The 18945-nt window shown below is 32.6% G+C and overlaps 1 protein-coding gene across 1 annotated transcript in view; it reads right to left on the reverse strand.

Moving 5' to 3' along the window:
* Nucleotides 1–18933, reverse strand: part of LOC132739037 (inactive phospholipase C-like protein 2) — a gene marked incomplete at its 3' end in the record, with an annotated part of 110743 nt that extends 91810 nt beyond the window's left edge. The window contains 1 exon segment of the mRNA XM_060726689.1: nucleotides 18604–18933. Coding sequence (XP_060582672.1) covers nucleotides 18604–18868 — 265 coding nt within the window.
* Nucleotides 18934–18945: the final 12 nt, after the last annotated feature.

Below are 18945 nucleotides of genomic sequence, written 5' to 3' on the forward strand. Positions count from 1 at the left end.
TCCTTGGTTCGATTCTTGAATTGTCAGGTCTAAATTGTGGATCAGATCGCAGCCACCTGGCTGGCAATACATGCCAGCCCTATGGGCTTGTGCTCTATAGTCTGTTGGCCATTTAGACTGGCAATGTTTTGTTCCAGCGGGTGTAAACATGCAGTAAACAATTCAATAAAAATCATATTTGAGCAGGCAAATTACACCCACTATAATACATGTAATCATAACGTAATATTGTCTGTGACCAGAACGTTAATTATAATCACAGTGTGCTGTGAGTTCACTAGATGTTACTTGGCATCTTAAAATAGCTCCTACTGTTTCCCAGGACGACATCATTATTGGATAGAAGATACCGCTGGATGATTTATAGCAAGAAACCATGCAATCTCCCTCAAATAAATTGACATTGTAACATGAAATCAACTGATGAAAAAAAATACTACAGAAATATTTTTTTAACTTATTTTCTTGAGAAATTTTATCAGCTCAAATATCTTGGTTTAAGACAATTGGTGTTTATAGAAAAAATATTTCTGAAATATTTCTGGTATAAATGTTATATTTTTTTCATTCTGTTATTTTAATAATAGGATATTTAACTATCATAGATAGACTTAAGAGTATATTACACATAACTATTGGCTGATTGTTGAAAATAAGCTCTAATATTCCATTAGTTATTTGTAAATAAGTCCCTAAATAGCCTGTTGGAGGACAATCATCTGACCAGTGCACAGTTCACTTTTCTGTAGGAAGCCATGTGACCAGTGCACAATTTGCTTTTTTCTTGAAGGCCATGTGACCAGGTATGTGAGAAGCCAAGTGACCAGTGCACAGTTCACTTTTCTGTAGGAAGCCATGTGACCAGTGTACAGTTTACTTTTCTGTGAGAAGCCATGTGACCAGTGCACAGTTCATTTTTCTGTGAGAAGCCATGTGACCAGTGCACAGTTCACTTTTCTGTGAGAAGCCATGTGACCAGTGCACAGTTCACTTTTCTGTGAGAAGCCATGTGACCAGTGCACAGTTCACTTTTCTTTGAGAAGCCATGTGACCAGTGTACAGTTCACTTTTCTGTGAGAAGCCATGTGACCAGTGCACAGTTCACTTTTCTGTGAGAAGCCATGTGACCAGTGTACAGTTTACTTTTCTGTGGGAAGCCATGTGACCAGTGTACAGTTTGCTTTTCTCTTGAAGGCCCTGTGATCAGTGTACAGTTCACTTTTCTGTGAAAAGCCATGTGACCAGTGTACAGTTTACTTTTCTGTGAGAAGCCATGTGACCAGTGCACAATTCACTTTTCTGTGGGAAGCCATGTGACCAGTGTACAGTTCACTTCTCTGTGGGAAGCCATGTGACCAGTGTACAGTTCACTTTCTGTGGGAAGCCATGTGACTAGTGTACAGATCGTTTTTCTGTGAGGGGTCATGAGACCAGTGCATAGTTCACTGTTCATGCGATCAATTTACTTCATATTTTGGAATTTTCCCTATATATTATGAATGGTTTTGTCCAGACAAAAGATGGACAAGTCTATTTCAGATATCTAGTGTAGTAAGGGTTAATGAAGGTCCATCCACCTCCTCGGCTGCAGACAAGTTTTTTGCTATAATAGGTTACTCCTAACTTAGCAAAGGCATCATCAATACATGATCTTTGAAGTCAGACTGTGAAAAACTCTCCAGAAACTACACATAGTTCTGTTTTTTCTGGTAATGGCAGCCGAGACAAGAAACTCTGACTAGACAAACATGGAGCGTGACATTCATCTCCTCCAGTGTAAATTAAAAATGAACTTACTTCATCCATCCTTAACTAGGCAAGGCTTCATGTTGACAGGAAAATAATGAAAAAAAAAGAAACCAGTGTCTATATATTGAAATAAATTAATTTACCTCAAAGAAGAGCTAGGATTGTCCATAAAAGGTCAATGACACAGAAGAATTCTAAAATTGACACTATGACCTTGACCTTAATGGTGACATTGATGCCACTGATGTTACTTAGCAATAATAGTTTTCAGGTTTTACTGCCTACCATTTAAATATTATCTTGGGTATTTTTATATTTATTTTGTAACAAAAAGCAACAGAAAATATCTTGTGTAAGTTTGAGTGACTGTGTCCTTGACCTTTATCATGAATCAGATATGATTATACGTACAATTGTAATACATATAATAATATATCATAATACATGTAATTTAAATTCTTTATTATTTATTGAATTCAATAAATTCACTGTTACAAAAGCAATAATTATCTTGTGTAAGTTTGAGTGACTGTGTCCTTGACCTTTATCATGAATAATAATATGGTTATAATTCTTTATTTCTAGAATTCAATAAAAACACTGCTTCCTTTGAGCAGCAAACGTGATAAAGTGTTGTCTAACTATATACAATTTGTATCATATCATATGGCTATTATATTGAGTGCAAACCAATTCAGAAAATTTCCTGTCAAATTGCAAACTAAATCAAACTAAATCCATGGATATTCATGCTTTTGGGGTTATTTCTGTCATGAATATTACTAAGTAAGCCATGGTACCTTTTACCTTTTAGTATATACAGTAGAACTTCGGTAAGTCGAAGTTGGAGGGACTTGCGTAAAAACTTCGACACATCGGGACTTCGACTCATGAATCGGTCTGAATTTCATGACAAAATTTCAACCCGTGACTAGCCCTAATTATAAGATCTATAATGTAACCTATTTCATGTTTTTTCTTTTCAATGATAAATATAACATGTTAAGTAACTTTTCACGGCTAATGATTTGGACTCCCTGTTGACGTGACGTAATTACAATGAAGTTACAAAAGGCGAACAATACAAAAGGGCAATAACTAAAACAGCTTATAGTAAATATTTCGCGTGTGATTTTCACGCGACACCGGGTCAAGGAAATACTCATACTGTTTACATGTACTTTCAAATACTGCTACGGCAATTAAAATAGTAATGATTAGAGCATTTTTCACACATTTAAACGCATACAAAGACTGTTTGAACACTCGGCTGTGTAATTAACACCTGTCTCTAAAGTTGATCGGAAAAGGTGTGAAAATGTCTCGAGATCGAAAGTGTCAAAATAACCGAAGAACTTCGACTTATTTGTGGTAAATTGTACTAGATTTATTATATACGGACCACGAAAAAAACTTCGACACATCGAAAAACTCGACATAAAATCTCGACTCATACATAAGTTTTTATAAGGAATATATAAGGGAAAAAATCAGGACTTTCATTTTACTTCGACACATCGAGAAAATCGACTAATCGAAGTTCCACTCATAGAAGTTCTACTGTACATAATTATACCACCTATTTTGATAATATCCATTGAGAAATAAACATATTGCAAATGCACCACAAACTCAGAAAAAAACTTGGGAGGGGGGTTGTTCCACACTTTCCTGCAATGTCTGGTACATTTTGGTATACTACAAGATACTACCTTCTTAAAGGCCATATTAATTTTGACAATAAAACTTTCAAGCTTATCAATACATGCATAATATAAGCAAATGGATTTCAAATACAAGTGAATTAACTTATCAAGCTCAGTGAAAACTGAAAATTAATCAGTATTGATTAATTTTATAATTTAAGGATGTACGTACAATCAATAAGTTTACAAATGTAATATAAATTTTTTACATATATAAAATGACAGTACTATATGATGTAAACAGTAAAAGAAAATAGTTGACTCAGTTCAGGATAATGGATGATGTCTGTCTATAATTATATAAACATGTGACATTATAGCACTTTCCATTTGACAACCTGAATTATCGGAACTATTAACTGCTATTTCCTGATACAAAATTATAGACACAAAGTATGGCATCATTTATTCATGATCTGACCCAATTATTTTACACTATTTTATCTGTTATATAAAAATAGATCAGTAAGCTATATATTGTATAACACTAAAATTATCACCTCATTTGGAAAACAATTTTGTTATATCACTTAATACCAGCTTTAATGATTTTTCATTGTTTGGGATTTGACCGAAGCTTACATAATGTAACAGGGTCTGGTCAAAGTTACAGCAGAATTACGCCCTCGATCCATGTATTATTTCTATGAGATTATCACTTGCAAGAATTTTTTTATGAATCATTAACAAAAAGGTGGTATGGAAATGAGATTTTATCTATCAACAGCTGCTAATGTCAAATATTGACATGTCAACACAGTGGACCAAAATAGTGGGGAATAGTCCCGAAATTATTACTGCAGTGCAAGAATGTTTATTTAGGCTTTAACAATCTGAATAACTAAAACTGCAGGGCATGGCCTTCACAGAAACTTTAATAATCTTAAAGACAAAGTCCCAACTTTTCTCTCCCAAGAGTGGGTCAGGCAATATTTGCAATTGTCAGGTGCATTACAGATTATGTATAATGGTGCACTGGACGTCAGCCTCTCCTGAAATCAGGCTACAATTCCCCAATTCATAGATATTATACATAGAAATCATGTAGCAAAGACTAAAGAATTTTGAGGAAAAATCTTTGTTTACTCTTGGAAAAATCTTTGTTTACTATCATATATTATTGTGTATATTAGTTGATTTATACAATATTGTTGTGTCAGAGGTAAGTATGTCACAGCTGTCCAAGTAGTCAGGTTAATGAGTAATAAACAATTAATGTTACATATTGACTTGTATATATATTGTATATATGTATCAATATTTCATAAATCGAGCTGGGCAATCCTTTACAATATACCAAAACATTCATCAGACAAGGTCAATGTAAAATAATATTGCATAATATATAATTGATTGCTACATACAACTTCAAAGACTTTTTTGTTTCTGTACACAATGTCATACATATTTCAAATATAATGTTTTTCATTTAAAATTAATTAAAGTTTTTACATTAAATATTAAAACATACAGTTTTTATTTGTACTACATGTATTAAAATTTCATGAACTTACTATTTGTACATGTAAACTGTAGAATTAGGTCAACTTGAAAACATTTTTTTGTAAATAATTTATTTAAATTGATTTTGAGACAAGTTCTGGCAACGTATATCGACTCCGCTCCTGAAGGGACTAACCAATATACTTAGATGTCATATTAGGATACATTGACATGATCTGAGTCAAGGGCTCAAACCAGTAAAAGGGGAGGTGGGGGGGCAAATGTCCGACAATCAAAAAATTTTAGGGGGTCAAATGTCAGCCCTTTAAAAAGATCTGAGTGGGTAGATGATTCGCCACTGCAAGAGGGCAAACATCTGGGGCGGGTGGGGGACATTTTACTATCCTCGGCGAAACTTTCCTCCGTGAAAATGTCCTAGACTTACACATACCAGAGCATGATCCATGAGTTTTGACGTCACTTGGGTGGCAGACGCCTTTAACCACCAGGCCTCGTCAACTTAATCAGTTCCGTCTAAATTTAAGTCACACTAGACTTGCGATTTCAATGAGTTATATGATAAAACCCTGTTTATGGTGAGAATACTGCATTAATAACTATTAGCACCAAGCGTGGCATAATGTAATTTGTGGTTGTAAAAGGTCATCAAAGATCAATAACTAATTATTATAGTCAACTAATTTATAACAACATGCAGGGTCATTATGACATAATTCCTAGCATAACAGAAATATTACTTGTATAGAATTAAGGTCTTAGTTTTCAGTAATCTTAGTTTTCAGTAATAATGGTTGACTTATTTGTTGTAAATGGTATGCACCTTGAAGATGGAATAGTAAAATTATATATTATGGGCATTATAACTTGGAAAAACCAACATTTCCAGAGTTTCGGATTACAACTATTGACAAAGAATACATGAAAATATGTATATCATTTAATACCAATCAAATAATATTGTACTCCAGATTTCTTTGCATTGTTTCTTTATGTCTGCTAACAGATTTTCACAACAACCCTAATAACACAAAAGTTAAAGTTGAAACAGACAGAGATGTCATAATACTAAAGACTCCATTGCTTATAAGTCCAAAGGAAGCAGATTCAATTTTGAGTATATATACAGGACATTTATTTGACATGTACATACATGTGTCTCATGCAATTGAGCAATAAATGCTTTTATATCCAATTAAAATAAATGCTTTTATATCCAATTAAAATAAATGCTTTTATATCCAATTAAAATAAATGCTTTTATATCCAATTAAAATAAATGCTTTTATATCCAATTAAAATAAATGCCTTTATATCCAATTTATCAACTTACAGATCAGTACTACATGCCTTAAGTACTTGAGAATGAAACAATTTTAATGATGGTCTAATTTAGACTAATTTCAATGTAAAATCGTGTTGTAATGATTTAGGTACTCTAGTTTCACCCCTCATTCCAACAGATCTGAGAAAGCATGTACAAGAAAGAATTCAACATTTTGTGATTTGTATGCATATACAGAATTCTTCTTTCACCTGAAGAAAACACAACAGAAAACTTTAAATTGCTTTGAAAAGCCAAGAAATACTCATTTTATGTGGTGTTTTGTTGTTTTGTTTTTTTTGGACAGGAGGGCGGGGTGGGGGGGGGGGGAAGTGTTTGGTGTTGAGGGGTTGGGGGTGTTGTTTTTGTCATTATTTTTAGTCTACCTGAGAGCTCACAAGCTTTTAGAAATTTAGCAATGAAATTCACAAGAAGCCAGTGGGCTTGTATTTAAACAATCTTTCACAAGTAAATTAGGATTTTTTGCTTGAATCTAGAGCTCCGTGCTGTCAAGACTTTTGCTTAAACTTTGACCACAGAAAAAAAAACACCATACATCTCTGATTTGTTATTTTTGGCCAACTGGATAATTGAAATGATCCAAATACATTAAGTGTTGAAGAGTCAAGATTATGTTGCTGCTTGAGCAAAATAATTGATGATGTGAGCCTAATTCTCTTCAATGAAGTAACTGACATTATTAATTAAATCTTCTGTATATTAAAAGCATAAATTATTGGAATATGCCACCTGCACTAGTATATTTATAAACCCAAAGGCAATCTGCATGTTCTGAAATTCTGATTCTGACTCTGTAAAGCTTCTGTGATTCCAAGTCTAAGATTATAAGTTCAATCTCAGATCTCAGGTAAATGATTGGTCAGAAACCAGTACAGAATGTATATTGACCAATGAAATTCCTGCGATTCGAGACATAAGTCAGAAGAAAAAAATTTATAACCTCAAGGCAAGCTGTTGGCTTTATTTAGCGTCTTAACTTTGCCATTTAAGCTTAAATTACAACAGAATCAAACTAATGTTTTGTTTTACGACACACCAACACAGTATAGGTCCTATGGCCCTGAAACAGGAAAGATGATTTTGGCTAATCTCAGGTGTTATAAACTTCAAAGCAACACCAGGGGTAAAATTACCACCTCAACTGCTGGAGCCAAGAGATGCATAGGCTCCAGGTGATTGAATGGAACTTGTAGTAGGACTTAAATTCCATCATACAATTTCAACCTGGTAATGAAGAATTTAACTACCTGAGTGAGTAAAAAAAAATATAATGAATCTGATTGGATGTGTGAAACCATTAACACTTCTCTCTATCTCCACTCATCTTTTCACAAAAATACCTGTCTCTAAATTAGATTGATCTGATCATTGCAGGAGAGGAAATGTATCTCATTGAGACAGGATTCATTCACTCACTGATGATCAATATATCAAATCAGTAACTCTCATTAAATTCCTGATCAATAGAAAACACATAACTCAGCAGTCACAATGAACTGTTATATAAGCATGTTACATGGCAGTTCATAAACAGCCTGATCAAGTTCTTTATCATTTTATGAATGTTCATTAACTGGAAGAATGATGTGCAATTAACTAACTGATTGACAATTATTGTATTAATTGACATTTCCAACAATGAAGTGGTAACAATAAGAAGCAGAAGTCATGTATACACGTATGAATGTTATGTGTCAGACTTGAAGACAAATTCAACTGTTACAGGTAACAAATTTGACAAAAGGCTACATAATTTTTCTATTTTAATACATGTAGTTTGAAGATTACATATACTGGATAAAAATCTAGGTAAATTTATACATTGACCACTGACCCTGACCTATACCCTCATGATTGGGAATTAGCTTTGATCAATAATTTCTTTTATATATACAGTGCAATCTCTGCAAAGTGACCCTCCATAGAACAGCAAACTTTCAACAATAACTGTTACAACAACAACAGTTAAAAATCTCCCCACATGGTGCCTCTCTGTCGAGGTTACACTGTATTTATGAAAACATAAATTTCCCTGATTTTGAATGGACCTAGCAACAAACCAAAGGGGCAATGTTCACTTTATGAAACCACATTAAAAATGGACAGACAATAAAATTTTCGTTAGTAACACTAACACTAACAAAATACAAGAACAATTCATTACAACAAACAAGTCATACAATAAAATTTTATGATTTTTCAAGGAAATAATCAATTTTACAAAATTATCATATCTATAATAAAAGTAGAATACATCAACACCAGAGATGTTTTAGGTTATTTATTTCCTACAGTAAACAACACCAGTATGAGTATGTTAGAAATATTAGTAAAAACAAGGAAGGAAAATCTCTCCATGTAAGGTTTGATATTACAAAAGAACTTGCACGTCAACATCACCTATATGTATTCATGACTTCCTTAAAGTTAAACTAAATATCTTTCTAATTATACATGTATTTAACATGTTGAGAAATATTTACATGATGTAAAACATGTGTCCACTAATGAGGAAAAGGCTTAATAATTATCACTCATTCAAAATTTTAACCCATAAATAACTCGTCCAGCTGAAATTTCCTAAATGGACTTGCCCAGGTTTCATTTTTAGAACTGTCCATTATCAATTTTTGGGATATCAAGATGAAAACATATAGAGTTTGGGCATATTGTACTGACCTAACCAGGCTGGCCTGACTCTACCAGTGGCAATTTTAGCTAATCACTTTGGTTTCAGCAGGATACAAATTTATGTTTTATATAGCTCAAAACATTTCCAGAAGTACTGTACATGCATACAGTCATGTTCTGCAATTTTTCACACCTTAAGGCAAAGAAGGAAAAGAAGGAAAATTTAGACAAGTGCAGAAAATTTTCTTAAATCTTTGCAAATTAAGCTTAAAATTTTTTATGCATTAGTTTAAATTTTCCTCCTTAAAATTACAGTACACCCAGAAAGATCTTTTACAAAATCTGTTATAAACATATATATTTATACATCATTTTTATATAAAATTATATATTACTCTCGCCTCATATTTCATAATAAACAATCCCTGATGCCACATAGAGATGATATATGATCTCAAAATGTACATTTATATAAACATTAAATGGATCAATATAATTACATGTATATAAACATGGAAGGTCTGAATTACTTTAAAATTATTAAACTTTTATATTCTACAAATAAAAATGAAGAATTTGTATAAAAGCTATCTTTAAATTTAATTAAACTCTTTTACATGACTTTTGTATGTACATGTAATTCTACAAATGCAGACTAGTATAGAGTAATTATTCATTTTTTCATTAATCATACAAAAAATGTTCAGATTGATTCATTTCACTTATGCCTCAACTTTGCATAATTATATTGTGTGTTTAGATAAATAAGTACATGTACTAGCACTACATGATCACACTACATGATCATGACAATTCCAGCAAGAAATAATGTCTTTTAATTTTATTTTGAGTTTCTCTAACATAAATATTTTTACTACATATTTTATACTGTGAACATGTTCTGCAATCTGTGTAAAAAGCAATTTTCTTTTTTTTTCTTTTCAAGCAACAAGGAGCAGCAGCGTTAAATTTGCATATTGAGTGAGTTCTACCATTTATCCAAGAAACAATGGCAGGCATCCAAACAGAGATTGGTGAACCTGGTTACACTCTGGGTCATGATAGTTTACAAACACTGACTGCTAGCTGGTAGAAAACATAATTATCACATTTGTTAAAACATTCCACGGTAAAATGTGTAATTATAAATATTCATGAGTAAGATCAGTCTTATGTAATATACATGTACATATGTACTGCATTTATTTCTGTGAAGTCTCATTAACTCAAGAAATTTTAAACAATAATGTATAGAATAATGAAATTCTTCACCTATAGCCTAGCTGCTTGTGACCAATAAGTCAATCTATGTGACTCACACTGACCAGTGCAGACCAAGATCAGGCCAGCGTGTACAAGCTTGCTCTGGTCTGCACTGTTTGCTATGCAGTCGATACATATTCTGAAATTTTCACAATTTTTCCAAAAAGTGATGAATGGTTTTGTCCATATTGAAAGATAGGCAAGCCTGGGATATTATGCATGACATTTAGGGTTAGAATTTCTTTAAAGCAGTCAATATGTTCCAGTTTTAAATTATACATGTACTTATCTCCAAATATGACATTCTACATAAATATAATGAGGAAAACTGAAATAATTTTGAACTCTGTACAACAGCAACTTAACAAGGAGTGAAGGACAGTCTGAATTAAGTCTTAACTCTATTGAGTCACGTTCTTTTTGTTCAGAAAATAATACAGCCACTAAATTGTTCATTGTTTTCAATTTGGTGAGACTCATCATTCAATGGGCAATATCCTTTTTCCTTCTAGTTGCCACACATGGTTACACATCGTCATGTATGCACTACCACCATCAACTTTCCATAAATACTACATAATTTTTCCCAGGCTTTTTGAAAAGGCTTTGAGGTTACAATCACATGAATCTTTAATACTATATAAGTCAAGCTTAATATGGATATTTTTTTTCCAGATATCATTAAATATAGATTATATACATAATTGTACAATAATGTTACATGTATGTAATTTGCAGATTTAACATTATCCATAAATATCATATCAGTTCATATTACATTGTATATATACGATAATTAAATGTCATAAATAACAAAATATATGTTCATTTAATTTAATACTTTGTATTAACGATTAAATGTGGCAGTTCATCTTAGTCTGCACTGGTTACATGGGTTACATCTTATAGTCAGTAGGCTTGAGGTTTGATGTTTATTTTGTTTGGCTTTATGTTGCACCAATACAATTTATGTCATATGGCACTGAAACAGGAACGATAACTTTGGCTAACCTTGGGTTTTACAAACTTACAGCAACAGCAAGGATCAAAACCACCTCATTGGCTTGAGCTTTGAGATGCATTATAAGGCTCCATTTATTTGCCTCTTGAATCATGCATAGTGGTTGCAATTCTTATGTCTCAACCCTTATTAAAGGCAAACCCTCTGCCACAAGGGGATAAGGGTTACATGTATATTTAACTGCTAGCTGAGAAACAAAGCAAACCATGTTAAAATACAGTGTTAGTCTGTCTTATTCGATAAGTGACTAGTTGAATATTTGGAGATCGATATATACTTCAATTACATACACAAATATTTACTTACATTAAAAGAGAAATATAACTATAATAATAATTTGCAAAATGAAGTAAGTGTACAATACACACTAAGGACTTAGACTGTCTAGGCATATTAAGTTAAATAAATCTTTTTGTTTGGCTGTAGACTAAATTGTAGCTGATATATTGAGTTCAACAATAGACAGTACTTGTATTACTATACAACTCTAATATCAAGGACTTCCAATTATATTAGTAATAATTAAAGAATGTGAATGGAACATTAAAAACAAAAGTTTCTATTTTTTATATTTCCACTTACATTTAATGCTTACCAAATCATTTAAAAGTAATCAAAATTCAATATAAATAAAATGTTTATATATGATAATTATGTTTCCATCCAGGGCTTCCATTAGTAGAAGTTTGGGAGTCGTTAAGTTTTTGCAGGGCTTCTGACATATCAAACCCTTTTTTTAAAAAGTTATAAGGTTTTGGGTCATTTAAAAATAAACCCGGGAAATTTACAACTTTTGGGGTTTCAAAATCTATGTTCCCGAAAAATTTCTTCTCCAAATTGAATTTCCTAAAAAAAGGGTTTTTTGAATTGTAAAAAGAAAACGGGTAAACCTTTTTTCCTTTGGGCCCTTTTTTTTTTTTTTTTCTTTTTTTTTTTTTTTTTTTCCCTTTTTCCTTTTTTTCCCCTTTTCCCCTTCTTTTTTTTTTTACTTTTTTTTCTTTTTCTTTTTCTCTTTTTTTTTTTTTCTTCTTTCCTCTTTTTTTTCTCCTTTTTTCTTTTTTTTAAAAAAAAGTTTTTTTCTTTCTTTTTTTTCTTCCTTTCTCTTTTTCGTCAATGTCAATGCTGACCTTGACGTTTGCCACTTGACCCCCAAAAATCAATTAGGTCAATCTGCTGGTCATGACCAATCACCATACCAAGTTGAAGTTTCCTAAAGGCCTAAGGGTTCTTTAGTTATTGATCGGAAACCGTTTTAACATACAAGGTCAATGTGACCTTGACCTTTGACCCAAAATCAATGAGGGGCTCAGCCTGCTCATGACCAATCACCATGCCAAGCTTTGAAAGTTCCAGGGCCGAAGCGTTCTTTAGTTATTGATCAGAAACCGTTTTACTTACAATGTCAATGTGACCTGACCTTTGACCCCTTGATCCCAAAATCATTAGGGGTAATCTGCTGGTCATGACAAATCACCATGCCAAGTTTGAAGTTTCCTAGGCCTAAGCGTCTTCTTAAGTTATTGATCAGAAACCTTTTTACTTACAAGGTCAATGCTGACCTTGACCTTTGACCCCTTGACCAAAAACTCAATAGGGGTCATCTGCTGGTCACGACTAATCATCATACAAAGTTTGAAGTTCCTAAGGCCTAAGTTTTTAGTTAATTGATCGGAAAAACCGTTTTACCTACAAGCGTCAATGTGGACCTTGACCTTTGGACCCTTGACCCAAAAAATCAAAAGGTCATCTGCTGTCATGACCATCACCATTACCAAGTTTTGAAGTTCCTAACCTAAGGGTTTTAAGTTATTGAATTGGAAAGCATTTTTACCACTACAAGGTCAATGTGACCTTGCCCTTGACCCCTTAACCCAATATCAATAGGGGTCATCTGCTGGTCATGACCAATCACCATACCAAGTTTGAAGTTCCCTAGGCCTAAGGGTTCTTTAGTTATTGATCGGAAAACCGTTTTTACCTATGAGGTCAATGTGACCTTGACTTTGACCCCTTGAACCCAAAATCAATAGGGGTCATCTACTGATCATGACCAATCATCATATCAAGTTTTTGAAGTCCTAGGCCTAAAAGGGTTCTTTTGTTATTGATCGGAAACCGTTTTTACCCAAGAGGTCAATGTGACCTTTGACCTTTGACCCCTTAACCCCAAAAATCAATAGGGGTCATCTGCTGCGTCATAACCAATCACCATACCAAGTTTGAAGTTCCTAGGCCTAAAAGTTTTAGTTATTGATCGGAAACCGTTTTTGCTTACAAGGTCAATGTGACCTTGACCTTTTGACCCTTGACCCCAAAATCAATAGGGGTCATCTACTGATCATGACCAATCACCATACCAAGTTGAAGTTCCTAGGCTTAAAGTTCTTTAGTTATTGATCGGGAAACCATTTTTCCTTTACAAGGTCAATGTGACCTTGACCTTTGACCCCTTGACCCCAAAAATCAATAGGGGTCATCTACTGATCATAACCAATCACCATACCAAGTTTGAAGTTTTCCTAGGCCTTAAGTTCTTTAGTTATGATGATCGGAAACTGTTTTTCCTTACAAGGTCAATGTGACCTTGACCTTTGACCCTTGACCCCAAAATCAATAGGGTCATCTACTGATCATGAACAATCACCATACCAAGTTTTGAAGTTTCCTAGGCCTTAAGGTTCTTTAGTTATTGATCGGAAACCGTTTTTGCCTAACAAGGTCAATGTGACCTTGACCTTTGACCCCTTGACCCAAAATCAATAGGGGTACATCTACTGGGACATGACCAATTCACCATACCAAGTTTGAAGTTCCTAGGCCTAAGGGTTCCTTTAGTTTATCACTCGGAAACCATTTGGTCTACGGACCGACGGACCGACAGACCGACGGACCGACAAGTGCAAAGCTATATACCCCCTTTTCTTTGAAATGGGGGCATAATAAAATGTTTATATATGATAATTATGTTTCCCTCCAGGGCTTCCATTAGTAGAAGTTTGGGAGTCGTTTACTCCTGATTTTGGCTTGTGACTTCCAAAATATAATGCTTTCCCTTCTTCACCTTTATAATATGACGTCCATTGTCCGATATTTTCAGTCCCAATGACTTCCAAATTTTGGAACTTAATAAAAGCCCTATCTCTCTATCTGGCTTTACATTTTCACATTTGTAACAATGATAAGAAAAGACCATACTCGCAAGTATTTTACCCCATATAAAAAGTATACAAAAAAAATTTAAATTATATCATAAGAACTTTTATCCTTAAAATAGATTCTACAACATTGTCATTTGTATCTGCCTAATGGAGACCAAGATAAGTAGCACATCCAGGGGGATATTTTGCCTTATTTTATGCCCATATTCGGTCATATTCCCTTCGAAAATATATATTATTTTTCCCCAATGCCAACAGGGAAAAAAATTCCCCATTGAAAGTTACAAAATAAAAAATATTTAATAACAAATTCTAAATCGTTGAAAATAGGCTTCTTCACCTGATTATGAACTGTTTAATATAAATGCCTTCCTCTTACCTATAATATCTTCATATCAGATTATTTAAGTCTGACTGCAAAATTGGAACTTCATAAAGCCCTAATCTCTTTCTGCCATTCCACATTTTAACAATGATAAGAAAAGACCATACTCGCAAGTATTTTACCCCATATAAAAAGTATACAAAAAAAATTTAAATTATATCATAAGAACTTTTATAAAATAGATTCTACCAACATGGTACATATATATCTGCCTAATGCAGACCAAGATAAGCTGGACACATCAAGGCTTGCTCTGTCTGAACATATATATAAAATTTCCCTAAAAATGAAGAATGTTTTTGTCTGGATCAAAAGACGGACAAGTCTATTTAAGATAATTTAGCGTGATATTGGTTTAAATCAATTTGTATTTTTCACAACAAATATTTTAAACTTTGGAAAAATTTATAATGAAAACCTATGTTTTTTTGTGTTTTTTTCCAATAAAACACAAGAGATGCATTACGAGTACTTGTACGATAAAGAGTTTGACGATGATGTTCGACACAGAATGGAAAGTGAGACAGATCAATAACAGTGTACAATTAGATGATCAGTGAATTAACTTCAGATGCTGGATCAATTTGCAACTTATGAGAACATAATATATCAATCTGGGAATTAATCTTACAACTTATATATTACGATAAATTGTTAATTTACTACATGTATCTCATATAATTTCTGCTACTGTCAGAGAGGAAAACATATTTTATGAAATATTAATATATTAGCTCATGAAAATAAAGTTCAATTTTTTCAAGACACTTTGACATTTACAATGGTGAAGAAATTACAACTGTAACAGAGTAAAAAAAGCTGATTTTTTCACGACTTTAACATTATGATGACTTTAGTAAAAGCAGGGAAGGAAAAATCCTCAGAGCAGTTTGATTTTGAGGTCGGAGGTTAGACTCCTGAATGTAAATTTTCTTGTTATCAAATTTTATTTAATTTTATATCCATTCTTAATTGTTCAAGTTCAAAATGTATAGGAAATGCTTTAAATAGCCTTATACTCATTGCCGGGTACTTACATATATTATTATCAGAAAGAATTATTTCAAACTCCCCCCCCCCCCCCAACATAGTAAGACACTGAAGATCAATGAAGAAACATTTTATCTGCTCTATAGTGAAGGATCACTTAGGCTCCACTCTCTCTATGGAAAGAGGTCAAAGATCAAGTTTAGAGTGATTTGTACTATTTTATCAATGCAATTTCACCATTGTCAGACAATATATGTGATTAATTGTGTAGGTTTTTAGTACCGTAACCTACAATCATGTGTGGCTAGAACATAATTATGTACATGTATATATAATTTGTGTTTGTAATTTTTTTTTCTAATTAATTTTAATGTCACATTAATATTCTTGTTACACAGTGGTTTAGATCTGGATCAGTCATCTGCCATTAACAATGTCTAATAATACATGATCCATTTTAATTGATAAGAAATAGATGAGAATAAGATGAGAAACAGGAAATCGTAGATATACTAGTAATAAACCAATCTCTAGTTCATAGAGATTTTTCTAATTCATCATAAGTGTGCACATATTACTCATTATTTAACTACAAATAATAAACAATGGTTCATTATTAATTTCAACCTTATTTTATGTCAGTGACTGAACAAAATGCATAGATCCCTGCCTGTCTAATTCTAATTATCAGATAATTAAGTGAATACAATAAGAATTTCACCACAACATATTTGGTAACAAAACAGCATATATATGTTAATATTTGTGGTTAAATCTATTTTTATTCAAATTAAAGGTCAGAGTAGGGATCTATCAATTAGATTTACATGGAAAAATTATGAAATTTTAATATTTTAAGCATATGTCTCAAATTATCAAATATATAAAGAAAAAATATTCATTTTATATCATTGAGATTTATTTTATTTATTTATTTTTTGGAAGGGGAGGGGGATGGAGGTGTTTGTTTTTTGTTTGCAAGACAAGACTGAATCTCAATATGTCTACCTTGCTACAATAAATAAACTTAAATTTTAAATTTAATGAATCATAACCATTTATAATTGTTCACTTTTTTTAGATTAACTTTATACATTGTATTAACTACATGTGATAATTTCAATAGCACAAAATGCATACATGTACCATACATATATTAAATATTTTTGCTATGCATATTAATACATATCTTTTATGGTGAAATTATCTACCATCAGTCAACCATGCAGATACATGTTGATATACCATGTAGGTAAGACAGTCGGTAAATTAGTTATTCCTAAAGGAATGAATAATTCAGTATGAAATTGTTCTTTTAGGCATTACACATGTACTAATAACTACTTGTTAATTAATTAGACAGGAAATTTTATGCTGGTTCCTTGTTTGTACATGTGTGCTGTACTGAACAGGTAAAATTAGAACCAGGAAATAAAAAAATATGTTTTTTATACATCAATATATACTGTACTGGCATGCGAGCAGTTCCCGTACAGAAGCAGTACCCGTATTTTTCATTTAAACGCTTGATTTTTACTTGCATTCATCAAAAATTCATTTCAAATCAAGCAGATACATAACGAGACAGAATCTAGAGTGTCGTTCGGCAGTACGTTAATAAAGTCTCATTTTAAAATCACTTTCACCTGTGCTAGTCAAACGTGACCTTGTTTCTCTGGGATTACGTCCTTGCCGCATGCCAAAATACTTACACGTGAGGCTTGTTAAAGTTTTCCACTAATCACTGTTTACAAAAGTAGGCAATGTGATGAAACTTGTTTAATTACAGAATGTTGACCAATATATATATATAATAATTTTTATGCTGATGCGTAAATATATGCATACAAGCATGCTATTGCTGTAATGCGTTGGGTAACGTACCGTAATGATACCCCGTTTAGTCTACCTCTATTTCCTGAATTACATTTATTTATCTTTAGATAATGGTCTGGTTCAACATTGTTAATGAAATAGTCCGATATAATAAATGTATAATTATAATTTAGATTTTATGTACGGGAACTACATTCCTTATAAATAATGATAATTTCGTACCCCATATAGCCTCATAACTAAGGGTTATTCTATGTTTAGAACATGATGGAATTTCCATGATTTGTGTGACAAGCTGAATATTGATGTGTAACATTCAAATTTTGGTGAGTGAGCGTAATAAAAAATAATGTTTAAGTAACTACGATTTTTGTACGGGAACTGCTCGCATGCCAGTATAGCTCATGTTTTACACATGATGGTATTAAAGAACTAACTCCCATCATGCTGAGATGATGGGTTCTTTAATTTATGCACAATATGATGCTGACAGCTTCTCCAATTTTTAGTTTCAATTTCTCACTCTTTTGTCTGCGAACTTTAATCTTTTAAATTTTTATAATAACAATATTTTTTAAGACTTCCCTGACAAGGCGCTTACAAGCTATGGTCAGAACTGATTGTTTCGGAGTACATGTAATATGTAGATTTACATGCAGATATGATTCTGACCGAAAGTATCTTAGAATACATTTTTTTACAGTACTTTATTTAACCAGCTGAGTGGTGACATGTGGTTGCATTTTGGTTCATATGTATTGCACATGCCAGGGTAATATAGGTTTTTATTACTAATATTAATAGTATAAAAATCGGTTACTGTCATTTATTTTTGTAAAAAGTCTCTGCTGTTGACCTTTTGAGGTTTTTTAATTCTAACTACACCAAGATTTTTTGGCAAGAACTTGGAAGAAACTGTCAGATTTAAAAGTAAATGATGGTGTATCAATGGTTGTTATAATATAAAAATAACACTTTTAAAAAGTTGACAACTCAAAATATCACTTTGGACAAAATATTTATACATATTTCTATTACAACAACTCGGTTATTCTTACCAGTGGCAATCTTTCTTTCGGTTGGCATGCTACTAAAAGACACAGTCTTTTTTCTGTTGTGAGTTCTGCGGGTTCCATCTTTATTCATGAAACTGCTCTTTCGCGGAATAGGTTTCTCACATGATAAAGTATCCAAACTTTCCTGATCATTAGCACTTTCATTTTTAGATTCATCATCAGAATCTCCATTAATAAACACATCACCACCTTGCAAATCACTTAAATTTGTATCCTGGGCGAATGTTTTCGTTTCCTCATCCGCCATGTTGAATAATAAACTCTTCCAGAAATGGGGGTGTTAGAACTTAGCATAATTTCTCTTACATTGTGATTAATTTACGC

Source organism: Ruditapes philippinarum, unplaced genomic scaffold, assembly GCF_026571515.1.
Source record: "Ruditapes philippinarum isolate M1 unplaced genomic scaffold, ASM2657151v2 ctg223_1_1_1_1, whole genome shotgun sequence".
NCBI lineage: Eukaryota > Metazoa > Mollusca > Bivalvia > Venerida > Veneridae > Ruditapes > Ruditapes philippinarum.